Raw genomic sequence first — 15,071 nt, 5'->3', positions numbered from 1 at the left:
TGCTGCTTGGGCTAGAGTGCAGTGGGGTTGTGATAGCTCACAGCAATGTCAAACTTTTGGGCTCAAGCAACCCTCTGTTTCAGCCTCCCAAGTAGCTGGGACTACAAGTTCCCACCACCCCGGGGCTAATTTTTGAATTTTTTGTAGAGACAGAGCCTCCTTATGTTGCTTAGGTGGTATTGAATTCCTGGCCTCAAGCAATCCTCCCACCTTGGCCTCCCAAAGTGTTAGGATTTCAGACATGAACCACCACACCTGGCCTAGCAGTAAAGTTTTAGAATGGAGGACATATGAGACCGTGTAATCCAATACCATCATTATGTAAAAGAAAGAAATGAGATGTCTGATACAACTTCAGTACAACAAAAAGCTTGATAATCCCTTGGAATTAATATACATAGCAGTAATACAAATGCTTTCTGAATATTTTACCTGTCAAAAAAAATTTTTTTTTGTTTGTTTTTCTTTTTGTTTTTTTATAGAGACAGAGTTTCACTTTATTGCCCTCGGTAGAGTGCTGTGGCATCAACCTCACAGCAACCTCCAACTCCTGGGCTTAGGTGATTCTCCTGCCTCAGCCTCCCGAGCAGCTGGGACTACAGGCGCCCGCCACAACGCCCAGCTATTTTTTTGTTGTTATTGTTGTTGCAGTTTGGCCGGGGCTGGGTTTGAACCCGCCACCCTTGGCATATGGGGCCGGCGCCCTACTCACTGAGCCACAGGCGCCGCCCTATCTGTCAAAATTTAATGCACATATATGCTATACATTTCTATCTTGTTTGAAAAGATATAAGTACATCAGCACTTTTAAATTCAAAAACAAAAGTAAAAAAAGATTTTGCTACTTAATTATCTTAAGATTTTAAGAGTCAAACAAATCAATGGATAATGTGGTAGGAAAATTTCAGGAATAAGATCGCAAAAAAATATTACTACATACATAGCATTTGTTTTCTCCCTAACACTTCAACATGGTCTCAATCTCATAATACCCCTTAAGGTTGAGTAGAAAATAACAGGTAAAAAAAGACAAAAGTCCACATACAGTGACTCTTAATTTAAAATTTTCAAAAACATCAAACTTTTTAATGGTGAGACACAAAGCCTTTAATATTGTCACTATAAAGCTAAAGAAACCAATGCACAAAAAGATAAAAATTATAAAGCAGGGACAAAAAATTAGTATCAGCAAATCCTGAGCTTTGTATCTTTGGTAAAATTTCAAGAACTTCCTTTGCTGAAAGAAAAATAAAAGGGCGCTTGTGTTTGCAGCGGCCTCACGGACACACATCAGTATTACCTGTTGTTGTTCCGACAGTTGCGACAGCTCACACACTCCAGGGGGTCCATCGGAGGTGCTGCCATGTACACTCCACCACCCTTGACAGGAAGGAGGGTTAGGAGAAAAGAAGAAAGGAAAGAAGCTGAAAATGGACGAACCAGCAGCCAGATGAGCACAACCCAGAAGCTGTGTGGCCGACTCCTGAGCAATGCTATGCTCGCCATTACTTGTCCGCAGTCAGAAACACACTCATTAGGGCACCGCACGGTATTATACTGTGTTCCCAAACTTACCTGCCATGTTCCCCATGTATTTCTGTGCTGAACAGAGGCAAATACACAGGGGAAAAAGTTCAGTCAACTTCCCTTCCAATCTAGTGGGCCCAAAATTAGTTTCAAATCTAAAGTGCCCCAAAATACACTAACACATTATAACCTCCTGTTCATTTGGACTTTTCTAGCAATCACGGGATATTTTTATGTGATGCCAGTTGGAGCAAGAGGGTGTGAAATCAGTCTGAATGATGTCATATGAGAAACTCATCTTCGTTTCCTGTAATTATTTCAATCAATTTCTGTTCACTTCACTACACCTTAAGTTCTAAAACATGTTATATTTTTCCAGATGGGGTAGATTCTCAGCCAGCAATGACTTGGCAAGGTGTATTAATATTTTGATGTTGTTTTTGGCTAAAATTGCCCAACAATTAAGAAAAATGCCCAGATTAACACATACCTCATTGTAAAATGTTCACTTCTGACATACACAATGGCAAAAGTTCTGAAAAAGTGAAGTTAAAAGTTAACCTACCCTACTAGAGTCAGAATTCTGTTTTACATGTGCAAACAGCAGAACTGAATTTGATAAGGGTGGGAGAGGCTGTCACACCATATCCAAACCCAAAGCAGGCCTTCAAGGTTAGGAAAAGTTCAGCCATTGTTTTTCCTAGAATACTTTCCATCTCCCTTCATCTCATAACAACCATCAGAATTTAAGCAAACACAAATTGCTGAAAATTCCCCTCAGGATTCCTGATCCAACTAGCAACAGGAATTATTAAGGAAACATTGAGAGAAAAAATACACGCAGCCCATGAAGGAAAACCCTGCAGGTTCGGAAGAGGAAGGCAATGGCCTGCAGGGTGGCACACTCACTCAAATCACTGGACCTGGGGAAGACAATTCAGTGACTGTTATGGTCACTAACATTTTTAAAATCTATTTCCTCCACCCAGAAAAGCAAGAAAAGTAAATAGGTTGGGATCACAGATGATAATTTCTAAGCTTCACACCTAATGGTACAACTATAATTTAAAATGGCAATTGTTTAAAAAAAGAAAACAAAGTTCTGTGTTCAAATACATTAGCCTTATTTTTGATCCCCATGAAAACAGCACGTGCTGTTCAAACTTTCATGCCCAGTACTTCAGTTTTCTTGGACAATGTTCGTAGCTTGGACTAGGAACGGTGACCAAAAAAATTAGCAAGTCTGAATACAAGCCATGTCTTTTCACACAAAATAACGAAATCATTATTCTCTTTTGGTAATGAGATGCACTAAAGTAAATTAAATATTTTTTTCTACAACATATAAAAGCTAGGTCACATAAAAGCCGTTAGATTTCTAGCTTTCAGATACAAATATATACTAAAGCTTTGTTCTCCAGAATTATTTATCTCTATTACAGTTGAAGATGAAGAAAAATCCCTAAAAACTTCAAATGGTAGTACATTGTGGATTACGGCAAATTTATCTGTAATTAGAACAATGACAAAAATGAAATGAATGCTTACTTTGATCAACCAAATTACCTGTTTGATCAAAACTTGCAGAGGTCCTCAAACTTTTTTTTTTTTTTTTGTGGTTTGTGGCCGAGGCTGGGTTTGAACCCACCACCTCCAGCATATGGGACTGGCGCCCTATCCCTTTGAGCCACAGGCACCGCCCTAGGTCCTCAAACTTTTTAAACAGGGGGGCCAGTTCACTGTCCCTCAGACTGTTGGAGGACCGGACTATAGTTTAAAAAAAAAAACTATGAATAAATTCCTATGCACACTGCACATATCTTATTTTGAAGTAAAAAAACAAAACAGGAACAAATACAATCACACCGCCTCATGTGGCCTGCGGGCCGTAGTTTGAGGACCCCTGAAAAAGTAACAAGAAAGTGCATCCAGCCTCCTAGTGCAGACAGCCCTTAACCAGAATGAACCGAAACACGCTCCCTCTGTGCCCACTTCAAACATTAAACTGCATCAGCCAATTAACTCTGAAATAAGGTCATTTCAAGGATTTATCATTTCTTGTGGCTAAAGAATATTGTAAAATCCAAAAACTTATAGGCCATGGCAGAAAAATACCTTGAGCAAAACAAACAAAAGGAATTCATAGCAGGTTAGAAGTCACCATCGGCCAGCCTGCAGAGATGTTCTGCATGGCCTCATACTGCTCTCAAAAATTTGAATTAGGTACTAGCAGTAAAAATCTGGAGATTTTATCTAGATTTAGAGATGTTTTGAGGAGTCAGGACACCTGGCACCATGGAGCCCCATCCCTGTGTGGCAGGGACAGTGGGTGCTGGCCAAGGACAGCGCCATGCTGCGGGTAGCCACAAAGCCCACTGCTGCTCTGCGTCCACATTGCTGGACTCTTCGCAGCAGTTGGGTTTTCAGACTCGGCTCCAAATAAATCAAATTGAGAGTATCTGGTCTGGTCTATGATGCCTAATGGACTTTCTATTTCACCTCAAGTGCGAGTTCTACTCTATTCTTTACTGTTGTCCCAACTTTAAGGGTTAACAATTTAAGAGCAGAAACTAAAATGATGAATGTTAACTATTACCTGACAAAAGAAACCTTACAAAGATTGCTCTGCATCAAGGGGCTTTGTGATATGTACTATTTCCAGTCAGGTATACCAATGAGGTTTCTATCATAAAAAAAAACCCTAGCGAGGTGAGGCCTAGCAAGGTGGCTCACACTTGTAACCCCAGCACTCTGGGAGGTCAAGGCAGGTGGACAGTCTGAGCTCACCAGTTCCAGACCAGCCTACACAAGAGCAAGACCCTGTCTCTAAAAATAGCCGGGCATTGTGACGGGCGCCCGTAGTGCGAGCTACTTGGGAGGCTGAGGCAGGAAGATCACTTGAGTCCAGTAGTTTCAGGTTGCTGTGAGCTATGACACCTTGCACTCTACCCAGGGTGACAGAGTGAAACTCTGTCTCAAAAAATAAGAAGAAGAAGAAAGAAAAAAAAGAAAACAAAAGAGAAAGAGAAAAAGAAGAGACAGCCAGAAACGCCCTAGCTTGCTAACTTTCCTCTTCTACACTGGTGCCCTGAGGGTGGCAGAAAGGCTTCCATTTATAATAAGGTCTCTTACATTCACTAGATGGTGAGGATGTTCAAAATCCACGTGTGTCCTGGTTACAGAGTTGGTGTGCCCAGAGTAAAGTCCTCCATTCAAGCTTGCGTTCACAAGGCCATTGACCCCACCTGCGACCTTCCGGTGCAGATGTGAGCAGCCATTGCTGAGACCACCACTGCCCAGGAAGCATCTATGAGCATTCCCATTTATTCGGTTTGCTCCCGAGAGAGCGTTGTACTCCACCACCTGCCCATTAATATCAGACCCTTGGTAGAGATATCCAGGTGGGTCGTATTCTGTTAAAAGAGAATAGGGGGGGAAAGGTAAGATACTTGGACAATCTTCTTGCTTAGGAAGTTTTACTAATGAAAACCTTAAGAAACTATAAATAGACTTAAATAAAACATTTAGAAAATGTTCACCTAAAGCCTACTTGTAAGATATGCTTTAATAGAGTTACCACTGTTTTTTCTTCATATTGGAGATAGCTATGAACTTTGAGTTAACTATGACTGTCACTGGAAGAGACATTAGTCAGGGAGAAATCACTCAGAAGAGAATGAACAAACTGAACAAGCTGAAGTTACCAATGTGCTGGCAACACTAAGAAAAAGTGCTTCAACTCCCATGCACTACAGCGCACTCATAACACCACTACAGAAGACTAGCTTTAAGTAGGATTTCAAATACTGATAAACAACACTTTTAAGTAAAAGGACAGAGTTGTGTAGACATTCAGTGACTATTCATACAGCTCCTTAGAATAGCCAGTGTGGAGGTGGTGGGGTACTAAATGAAATAGGCTATTCTATTTCCTTATATTAAAGCATTTCAACAACTACTTCAAAATTCTTATTTCCAGAGGTACATCTACCAGATACATTTAGAAAAAGCAAAACATCCCTTAGAAAGTACAGTGTCTGCACTGTACAGGATTTGTCAGCAAACTTTTGATACGTTCTTCAAAGGTAGCAGAGTTCACCAAGACTAGATTAGCGTCCCTCCTGCTACAGCTGCTCCTGATCCTGCACCTTCCACACAGGTGTGTACTGTCACTGCAACACCTGCCTTCTCCACCAAACCATCACCTCCAAGAGGGCGGAGGCCCGGCCTGCTTGCTGCCTCTGCCATGTAGCAGCACCATGCCCGGCACACAGAAGATAATCAATGACTATCTTTTGAATGAATGACTGAATGAACACTACCATGATAATTTTTTTCTTTTTCTTTTTTTATTTTGAGTCAGGGTCTTACTCTGTTGCCCAGGCTAGAGTGTCATGGAGTCAGCCTAGCTCATAGCAACCCCACACTCCTGGGCTGAAGTGATCCTCTTGCTCAGCCCCTTGAGTAACTGGGACTACAGGATCCACAATGCCTGGCTAATTATTCTGTTTTTAGTAGGGACAGGTCTCACTCTTGCTCAGGCTGGTCTCAAACTCTTGAGCTCAAGTAATTCTGTATCAGCATCCCAGAGTGTTGGGATTACAGGCGTGAGCCACTGCATCTGGCCATAATTTTTCATTTTAAACATTTTGTTCTGGTCATAAAGGAAAATGACTTTAATCAGATTAATTTTGCTCAGCCAGATTAATACTTTTCTTTTAATGATTCAGCATATACTCACACAATTAAAAGCAACAACATTAAAACCATTCAGAAAAAGGCCCTACCCTTTCAGCCTGACACCACCCATGTCCATCTCTTAGAAGGTACCATTCAGTAAAAGTAGATCATTTTTCCCCCTGAACTATTAACTGAAAAGGGATTACAGGTGGAGACTGACGGACAGTCACTCACTGTAAGTGCCCTTCACTGCTGGGGTCCTCCTCTGCTTCTATTCTAGGGCCAAAGAGGAAACAAAAGAAACTTCCTCCCACCAAAGACTAAAATGCCTATTTGATGTGGTTATCCTATTTCATAATAGCTGGTGAAATAGGAAAGTTAGGAAGGTGAGGCAAAGAGAACTGAAGAAAAAGAAAAGGGAAAGGGGTTCTAGGTTATCTGTGTCCTCATCGGCCATTCAAGCACACCTATTGCCATACGTCCCTGGGGAGAGGATGTCGCTCCGGCACAGACAGTAACTCTGGAAGTCGTCACTGCCTGCCTTTCCACCGGCCCTTTCTTCCCTGCTGACGAGATCAGCACTGGCGTGGAGGTGTCCCTGCTGCAATTCTAGAGCTTGGGCTTTAAGTATGCATCATCCTTGGTGGTCCACAGAGGCAGTTTCCCAGAACCAAGTCAGCTATTTACTTACAGACCTTTTCAGTTTGGGCTTTGGTGTTTATGTCTACTGAGCAATTTAATTTGATGCTACACTTACTCTGGCTGACAGTTACGATGGTTTTAAAGGCATCTCCTCTCAATGAAGAATATCTAACGTGTTTTAAAACACGACACTAATACACGAAAGTGTTAGGAATGAATATTTATTCTGACAATATTTTTCTACCTATCTTTTAAAAAGAGAAGGAAAAACTTATGAATGACTCACTCTGTAAGGTGTTCTGCTGGCGATTCCTCCACAAGCACATGGCAATGAAAGCCATGAGAATGAGGACCATGACACCAAGCACACAGCCCACGACCAGGTATAGCATGTCACTGCCTCTGGCAGGGCTGGTCGCAGGCCCAACGTTCCCGCCACTTCCTGACGAGTTTGGAGGGGTGCTCAAGTCTTTGACAGGATACTCAGAAGCTCCAGGAACACGTTTCACTAGTTGAAATATAAAGGAAAACATGATGTCAGAGTCAACTGACTCTATGGAACCGTTTACTCTCTGAAGGAGGTCTGGTTAGGAATGCAAGCCAGTCTGTTTACACTTGTTATTGAGATGATCTGACCACCAGTGAGTCACAAAGAGGGCTCTAAAGTTTAAAAATCTGTTGTGCCAAAGTTTTATTCCACAAATTTTAGAGAAATCCTAAGAGCAGAGAAACATATGTACTTTGTCTAACCCAAACAGCTATGATTATCTGCCTAATTTTACTTATAGAAGACTCCCAGACAGTTGAAATAAAAGTATTTCAACTTATGGCTAGAACAAAAACTCTTTTACATCTGATCTACTTTGAGTTGAATTAGACTCAAAATTACAAGTTGTATACTGCTACCATGCGTAAAAGAATCACTACCAAAATGAAAAAGCATAGCTTTGGAGTATTAGAAAACTATTTATAACTCCTATGACTTCACACATAATATTAAGCTTTACAAAAAACAAAGACTTTTAGAGTCTACATAAATACTGTACTTTCACCTAATGCACTGGCTGGCACTCTGGGTAACAGTGATAACATCCTCATGTCCCTAAATCACATGTTCTCAGTGTTGTAAACCACAAAGGAGCAAAGAGGAGCTTGGCAGGTCCCTGGAAACAGACTGTCCCCAGGCGCATCTCAGCTCTACTGTTGACCACCAGTGGTGTGACTTTTACCTCCACAATCCCCAGTTCCTGCATGTTGGAAACAGGGAAAAAAAGAAGAGCCTTGTTCCACTGCTGTGAAGAAGAGTGACTGCACACAGCCCGTAAAGCATGCAGAGCCTGGCACATGGGGGTGCCTGGGCAACTCCGCCCTTGTTACTAATTATTACACTGTTTTTCCCATTACATGCTTAACAAGCCATGGGACTGAACTCACCTTTTAAAAATTTACTTAACAAATGATGTTAATTTAAGTTGTGGCTCAATTTTCTAGCAACATCAACTACACAGAACAGGGCTGGGAACAAGGAAAAAAGTTGCCATCTTTTAAAGGAGAAGTTCTCCATTAGCGAGAGTGGGGTGAACATCTGGCAGAGATTTCAAAAGGCATTTCTCCTTCTCGTGGTAAGTTAGATTATACAATTCTGAGGTCCCCGATAACCCAAAAGGAAACAGTTTCTGAGGCACAATGGATGCTCCATAGCATATACTAAAGATTGTGATTACTCTAGGGGAAGTCCTTCAGGCTTAGTCACTCTTCATTCTTAATTTATCTGTACTGCTACCTAGCTTCATGATCTGGTTTCCAGCCTCTCACTAAGGCCAAAGCTGAGTCAGTGGCTGTCACTGCAGGGTGAGATAGGACTATCAGATCAGCATGAGGAGAGGATAGAGCCTAAAACGAGAAAAAGAAGGATGAGAAACATAAAGAGAAACCAAAGAACTTCAAAGAAAGTCATAGCAGTCTCCGATTTTTGCTGAAAAGGGAAGATGACCAGCCTTCAATACCTCCATCATTCCTGAAAACCTTACTGAATTGCTAAAAATAAAGCAATTGTTATTCACAACAAGAACCTAAAGTAAGGATTTTTTAACTGTTAAATTATATATCATATCTTCCATTTAAACTGTCAGGGAATTGTGTGATACATTTTAGAAAATCATTCACTATGCACAGTTAACACAATAAAGAAGTTTTTTATGTTTCCCTAATCTGAACAGGTATACTTTTCTAAACACAGGTAAACTATTACAGAGGGTAAGCCATAAAGTCTGTGCGCAATTGTGCATTGCCTGCTGTTCTAAATTGCACACAAACTTTGGGGCCAGTCTGTACTACTATAAGAACAGTTGTAACATTGTTGTCCATGTTTCATGCTTTATCTGGCTGGATTCTTTTTTTTTTTTTTTTTGTTTAGAGAATAATAGGTGCTTGGTTAGCTGATTTTATTTTATTATTATTTTTTATTTTTTTAATTTTACTTCTTTTTTTTATTGTTAAATCATAGCTCTGTACATTAGTGCAATCAAGGGGTACAATGTGCGGGTTTCATATACAATCTGAAATATTCTCATCAAACTGTTCAATGTAGCCTTCATGGCATTTTCTTGGTTACTGTATGTAGGCATTTGTATTCTGCATTTAGTAAGTTTCGCCTGTACCCATTCTAAGATGCACCGTACATGTGGCCCCACCCATTACCCGGATTCTTAAATGCTTTGGGAACAGAGATGATATATTTCATTCTGATTCAATTTTACTCCAAGTATCTCATTAACATGTAACAGTGTCTGGTACAAAAAGGCACTCAAGTATATGCTAACCAAATGAAATTCAATCTAAGTGTAAAGTTCTGTGCATACGTGTGCATGTATGTTTAAATGCAGATCTAAGACGTGAGTACTGCAGCAGAAACACACATGATTTTGAATTTGAAAGATGGAATTAAGCCTTGGCTTTATAATTCAATCTTTCTGGCCTCTGTTTTCTCATTTTTAAATAACAATGACAAAATCACCTGTGCCAGACTCTGGTGGTTGCCCAGTGTACTCAAAGGTTCCTTCTCATGCTGGCAGAGCCCCAATCTTGTTGAGGTGTCCACCTGACCCCCACATAACCCTGAGATAAGTCAGTGAATGGTTTAGGAGTGGCTTGTGGCCGAATTCTAGTCAATGAGACCTGTGGGGAGATGTACTGAAGGATCTAAGGGAAATACTTCCTGTTCTTAAAAAACAGACACTGTGGACATCACACATGTAGCTGTGAAGCCAGAGCTATGGTGAGCAGTGCATGATGCTGGAGAGAGGGAGAAGCTGGATGCCAGAAGAAGGCAGAGGGCAAACAGAAAACCATAAACCTCTGAACTGAGCAGTCCTGGAGACAGGTGCCTACTTCTGGACTCCTCATTTTGGGGACAATCCATTTCCTCACTGTTGAAGCCCACTTCTGGGGGACTTCGGTGATTCTTGCAGTTGATATTATCCCTGAGGCTGTTGCAAAGACTTAACTGAGACAGTGGACAGGAGGGCTTCTATCATGCACATGTGGTGTCTTCTGTTTTTAAAGATGGCAACATTTAAAAATTCACCTATGTGCCTAGGTAGAGTTAAGAATACCAATTTAGAATCGGCAACTGCTTGTTCTAGGCTTAGCTACTACACTTAATTAAACAAGTATTATAGCATATTTCTGTCATTCAAGAAACCATCTAATCACACTAGTGCCTTTCCTAATATTCTAGAACTTCTGTTGGTATTCTAACTCTCACAGCAACCTCACAAAGTACTCAGAAAATATTTTCATTTTCTTCTCAAAGAAAAAGAGAAGGGAAGTGATTTCCTAAGAGACAACCAACTATTAACGGACAGAATGCTCATGTAAACTACCTTTTAAACACATGCTCTAGCCAACATATCCTGCTTCTGCTAGGAAAGTGTAATTATGCACCTGGAAAATGGCCCAAAGCAGAAATTCCTTAGGTAAATATGTCAAGAATCAGAAGTGGTAATCCAGAGTGGGGAATTCTAGCACTGTCGGGGGTAAAGCACAACTTCTCAGCATCTCCTACCTTTAGTCTCGCAGATCATCACGTTGCTGAACTCACTCTCCCCCCCTTCATTGAAGCACTGCATTTTAATGTCATAGGACGTCTCTGGCTGCAGGTGGCCAATCAGGTGCCACTGCTTTGAACCTAGCAAAGAAAGATGAAAGAAAGCTTTACCCTTGGTACAACTTAAATGATAATGTCAACATAATTAATTATATACTCAGAGTGAGGTTGGACAGAACCCACCACCATCTAGTACAGTCTGCACAGTTAAGAACGTACTTAGTGTAGTGTCCTAGTGAGTGCCAGAGGTAAACAGCACTATTGCTACCTGACATGAGAAAAGGTAAAAAGACACTGAATTACAGCTATCCCTGTGTGTTGGTGGTAATACTTGTTTCATTAAAAATGATTAATGGTGAGTTTTTCATAAACTATGTTAATCTTACACATAGGTAAAAGAAAAACCTCAAGTCCTTTGATCTCTATTTCAACTCACCACATCAGTCCTCTCTGTCCACCCACTGAAAACAATACGGTATACGAGATCAACAAACAATACATTACCCAGAGCAAGTTGTAAGAAAGGCCTCAGTAAAACTCCCAGTTCTATTGTAATGGCCACAGTATGACCCAACATATAAGGAAATGACGGAACGAACTGCTGAGCACCATCAAAAAGCAAGATCTACCTGGGCAAACCCTCGGAGCCACTCCCACTGCTACCTTTCCTCTGAGTCAGGGTCTGCAAAGCACCTGTCTCTCACACGTGCAGAATGATTCTGTCACACCTGGTACTCAGCCACTAGTTCCTTTAGAAACAATCCTGAACTCCAGTATAAATTACTCTCATTTTTTACTTACATGGACCCATGACAAACTTTCATAAATGGGGACACTTTTGCCAGATGTAATTAACTCTTTAAGTATCCTAATCCCTCTTAGGAAATAGCTCTTCAGACTATTTCCACTGTTTCTTAGAAACTCAAGCATACCACCAACTGATGTAAGAACAAATTAAAAACAGAGAAAACACAAAACAACCACACACACAAGTTAAATCTTCTTGGCTAATAGGACCAATGTCACCAGGTTCTTCTTTAATTCAGCACAGACACCAATACAAAATGTCACACTCACACAAAGCTGCATTTCATGAGGAAGAAAATCTCCTTGTTTTAGGACCATGCATATCTGAAAGCCTGAAGAAGTGAGGAATTCTATACCCCGTATATAAATGTAAAGAGGACCCCTGAGATATCTTGTTTTAAAAACTGGCTAAAACTGGAATAGACAGACCTACTGAAGTTTGTCAGAGTTTGAAGACTAGAGAACGTGTTTACCAGTGAGTGTCTCCAGAGAGCAGAATTAGGAAGGGTAAAGGGAGGTGAAGAGAGGCAGAGACAGACGCATATTGTATTTTCATCTGTCTTGTTCAGAACTATTTTATAAAAGATATTTAACCTCTGTCAAAAAGTTTTTTGTTTGTTTGTTTGTTTTGTTTTGTTTTTAAGACAGAGCCTCAAGCTGTAGCCCTGGGTAGAATGCCGCATCACAGTTCACAGCAACCTCCAACTCTTGGGCTTAAGCGATTCTCTTGCCTCAGCCTCCCAAGTAGCTGGGACTACAGGCGCCCACCACAACACCCGGCTATTTTTGGTTGGAGTTGTCATTGTTGTTTGGCAGGCCGGGGCTGGATTTGAACCCGCCAGCTCTGGCATATGTGGCTGGCTCCTTAGCCACTTGAACTATAGGTGCTGAGCCGTGTCAAAAAATTTTAACAATGAAAATGTGACGTCCCCCCCACTACTCTGAACCAGCTGAACTAAAATGAAGACCCAGACAAAACCAAATGCAGAACAGTCACTAATGTCTTTCCATTTCTTTTTTTTCATTGCTATTTTATTGATGTAAAATATGCATACAGAAAAGCCCCTTAACCATATAGCACAATGAACACTCACAAGCTGAGCACTACGGTGCCAGCACCAGGATGGAGAGAGAACACTGCTGGTGCCGCCCCAAGCCCACTCACACCCCTTTCAGGCTCTTCTCTCTCTCAGGACAGCTTCCACAGAAACATCTAAGAGCACAAAATAGTCTGCCACAAAAAGCTATAGCTTAAGAGAGATAATCATTCCTTCCTTCAAAAAGTATCTACTTAAAACCTACAATGTGCTGAGTATTAAAACAAAGATCACAGATTTTTCATTCCATTACAAAAGTCATTCCATTGGATAAATATTAAAAGGGCTGCTATAGTATTTAAAGAAGTGTGATATACCTAGTATCATATTTAAAGAAATTTATTGTAATAAAAACTATATGCAGTATTTGGTACCATATGGAAAATAACTTGGCTGAGGGCAATTTTTTGAGATGGTTTGTTAGAATGTTGAGTATTTAAAAAAATCAGAATCTTTTTTTTTTTTTTGAGACAGAATCCCAAGCTGTGGCCCTGGGTAGAGTGCTGTGGTGTCACAGCTCACAGCAACCTCCAACTCTTGGGCTTAAGCGATTCTCTTGCCTCAGCCTCCCAAGTAGCTGGGACTACAGGTGCCCACCACAACGCCTGGCTATTTTTTGGTTATAGTTGTCATCATTGTTTGGCGGGCCTGGGCTAGATTCCAACCTGCTAGCTCCAATGTATGTGGCCGGCACCCTAGCCGCTGGAGCTACAGGCACCAAGCCAAAAATCAGAATCTTGAGGTGAAAAAAGACCTTGGAAGAAGCCTTCCTCCGAAAGCAAGTATCCCTTCCAAGATATTACTGAGAAATAGTCACCCAGCTTCTACTGATCATTTTCAAAATTAGGGAGTCTATAACTTTGTGAGGGAATCTATGTTATAAACGCTACATTAGAAAGTTCTTTATACTTTCCCCTTCCTCAACCAACTCAGCCCCTCTTCCATGTCATAGTTCTAAAATATTTGAAGACAGCTATTATGTTCCTTCTGTTGGTCTTCTATTTACCAAGCCTTAATGCCACCAGAGACTTTATTATTCTTCTTGGGCTCCATTGATCCATTAATTCAGTACTAAACACCTCCCATTGTAGGGGCTAGAGCTAGAGCAGTGGGAAAAGTCCTGTGCCCACAAGGAAGTTAACACTTAATAGAGGAGACAGACTTTAAGCAAATAATCTCAAGCGTACACACACATACCCTGTGTACTTAAACTCTGATGACTTTTATGAAATGAAGATAAAGGGTATGGCTCGAAATTGCTGCAAGGGTACCTCACGCAAATAAGAAAAAGTTATCAGGGAAGCCTCAGCTGAGGAAGTGGTATTTAAGCACAGAACAGAGGGAAGTGGGACTCTAAGATAAAGGGCTGGGAGCAGAGCACAGTAGGCAACAGGAACTAGCCTGTGCCAAGGTCCTGGAGGCAAAAGGAACTCCTGGTGTGCACAAGGAAACTGAAATGCCAGAAAGGGGTTCAGAGCATGCAGCTGAGGGTGCAGGCAGGGCCAGCCTGGTCCTGTGGGACCTTCTAGGAGTGTGCAAAGTTCTAGGTTCTGTTTTCAATGCAGTAGAAAAGCAATTTTGTTTTCTTATTTCTCTACATGCATTCCAATTTCTTAACATCTCTAAAAGTGGATAACATACTTAAGGTATGATCTTTCTAGTGCAGACTTTAATGAAACTGAGTGACACATTTTTTTAATGTAGTTAGAGGTTGTAATTGATTCTGACAAATCAGATCTCTCCCAGTTAACTTTTCTAACTGTTTCTACAACCAAAAAGTAAGGTATTATATGCATAAAACTAGAAAAACTGGCTTTCTTTAGCACAAATTCAACAGCAATAGAACTTATACCATTCTGAGGAGAGAGCAAGATGGCAGCCAAGTAACAGCTTCCTTGAATCTGAGCACCGTGAGTCTGGGGAGATAAGACTCCAGGCATCTCTGGCTGGTGGGATCTGCCTATAATCTTCCCTTTGAGGATACAGGGAGTCAGCGAGAGACTTCTGGACCCCAAGAGGAGGACAAAAACAGTGGAAAACTGGCAAGTGGTCGTGTGCATTCAATCGGCCTAATCCCGCCGACAGTCTGGCTACGGTAGTAGCCAGACTACAAACCGGAAAGGCCTTACCTGTGAACTGTTTTGGTGTTTTTGGACTTGGCACTCAGTTGAACTGCCTTGGGGAGAGCTTGAGCAGGAGTGTGGAGAACT

At 41.2% G+C, this 15,071-nt stretch overlaps 1 protein-coding gene across 7 annotated transcripts in view; it reads right to left on the bottom strand.

The window, feature by feature from the left end:
* CDON (cell adhesion associated, oncogene regulated) overlaps nt 1–15,071 on the bottom strand; it is a 109,706-nt gene that overhangs the window by 15,714 nt on the left and 78,921 nt on the right. For all 7 annotated transcript variants that reach the window (XM_053595430.1, XM_053595433.1, XM_053595432.1 and 4 more), the window contains 4 exons: nt 10,916–11,038; nt 7,136–7,357; nt 4,660–4,940; nt 1,301–1,380 (listed from right to left, as the gene is read on the bottom strand). In XM_053595430.1, coding sequence (XP_053451405.1) covers nt 1,301–1,380; nt 4,660–4,940; nt 7,136–7,357; nt 10,916–11,038 — 706 coding nt within the window. The remainder of the gene's footprint in view (nt 1–1,300; nt 1,381–4,659; nt 4,941–7,135; nt 7,358–10,915; nt 11,039–15,071) is intronic.

This window comes from Nycticebus coucang, chromosome 6, assembly GCF_027406575.1.
Source record: "Nycticebus coucang isolate mNycCou1 chromosome 6, mNycCou1.pri, whole genome shotgun sequence".
NCBI classification, from domain to species: Eukaryota; Metazoa; Chordata; class Mammalia; order Primates; family Lorisidae; genus Nycticebus; species Nycticebus coucang.
This window is presented reverse-complemented; position numbering and strand designations above follow the sequence as displayed.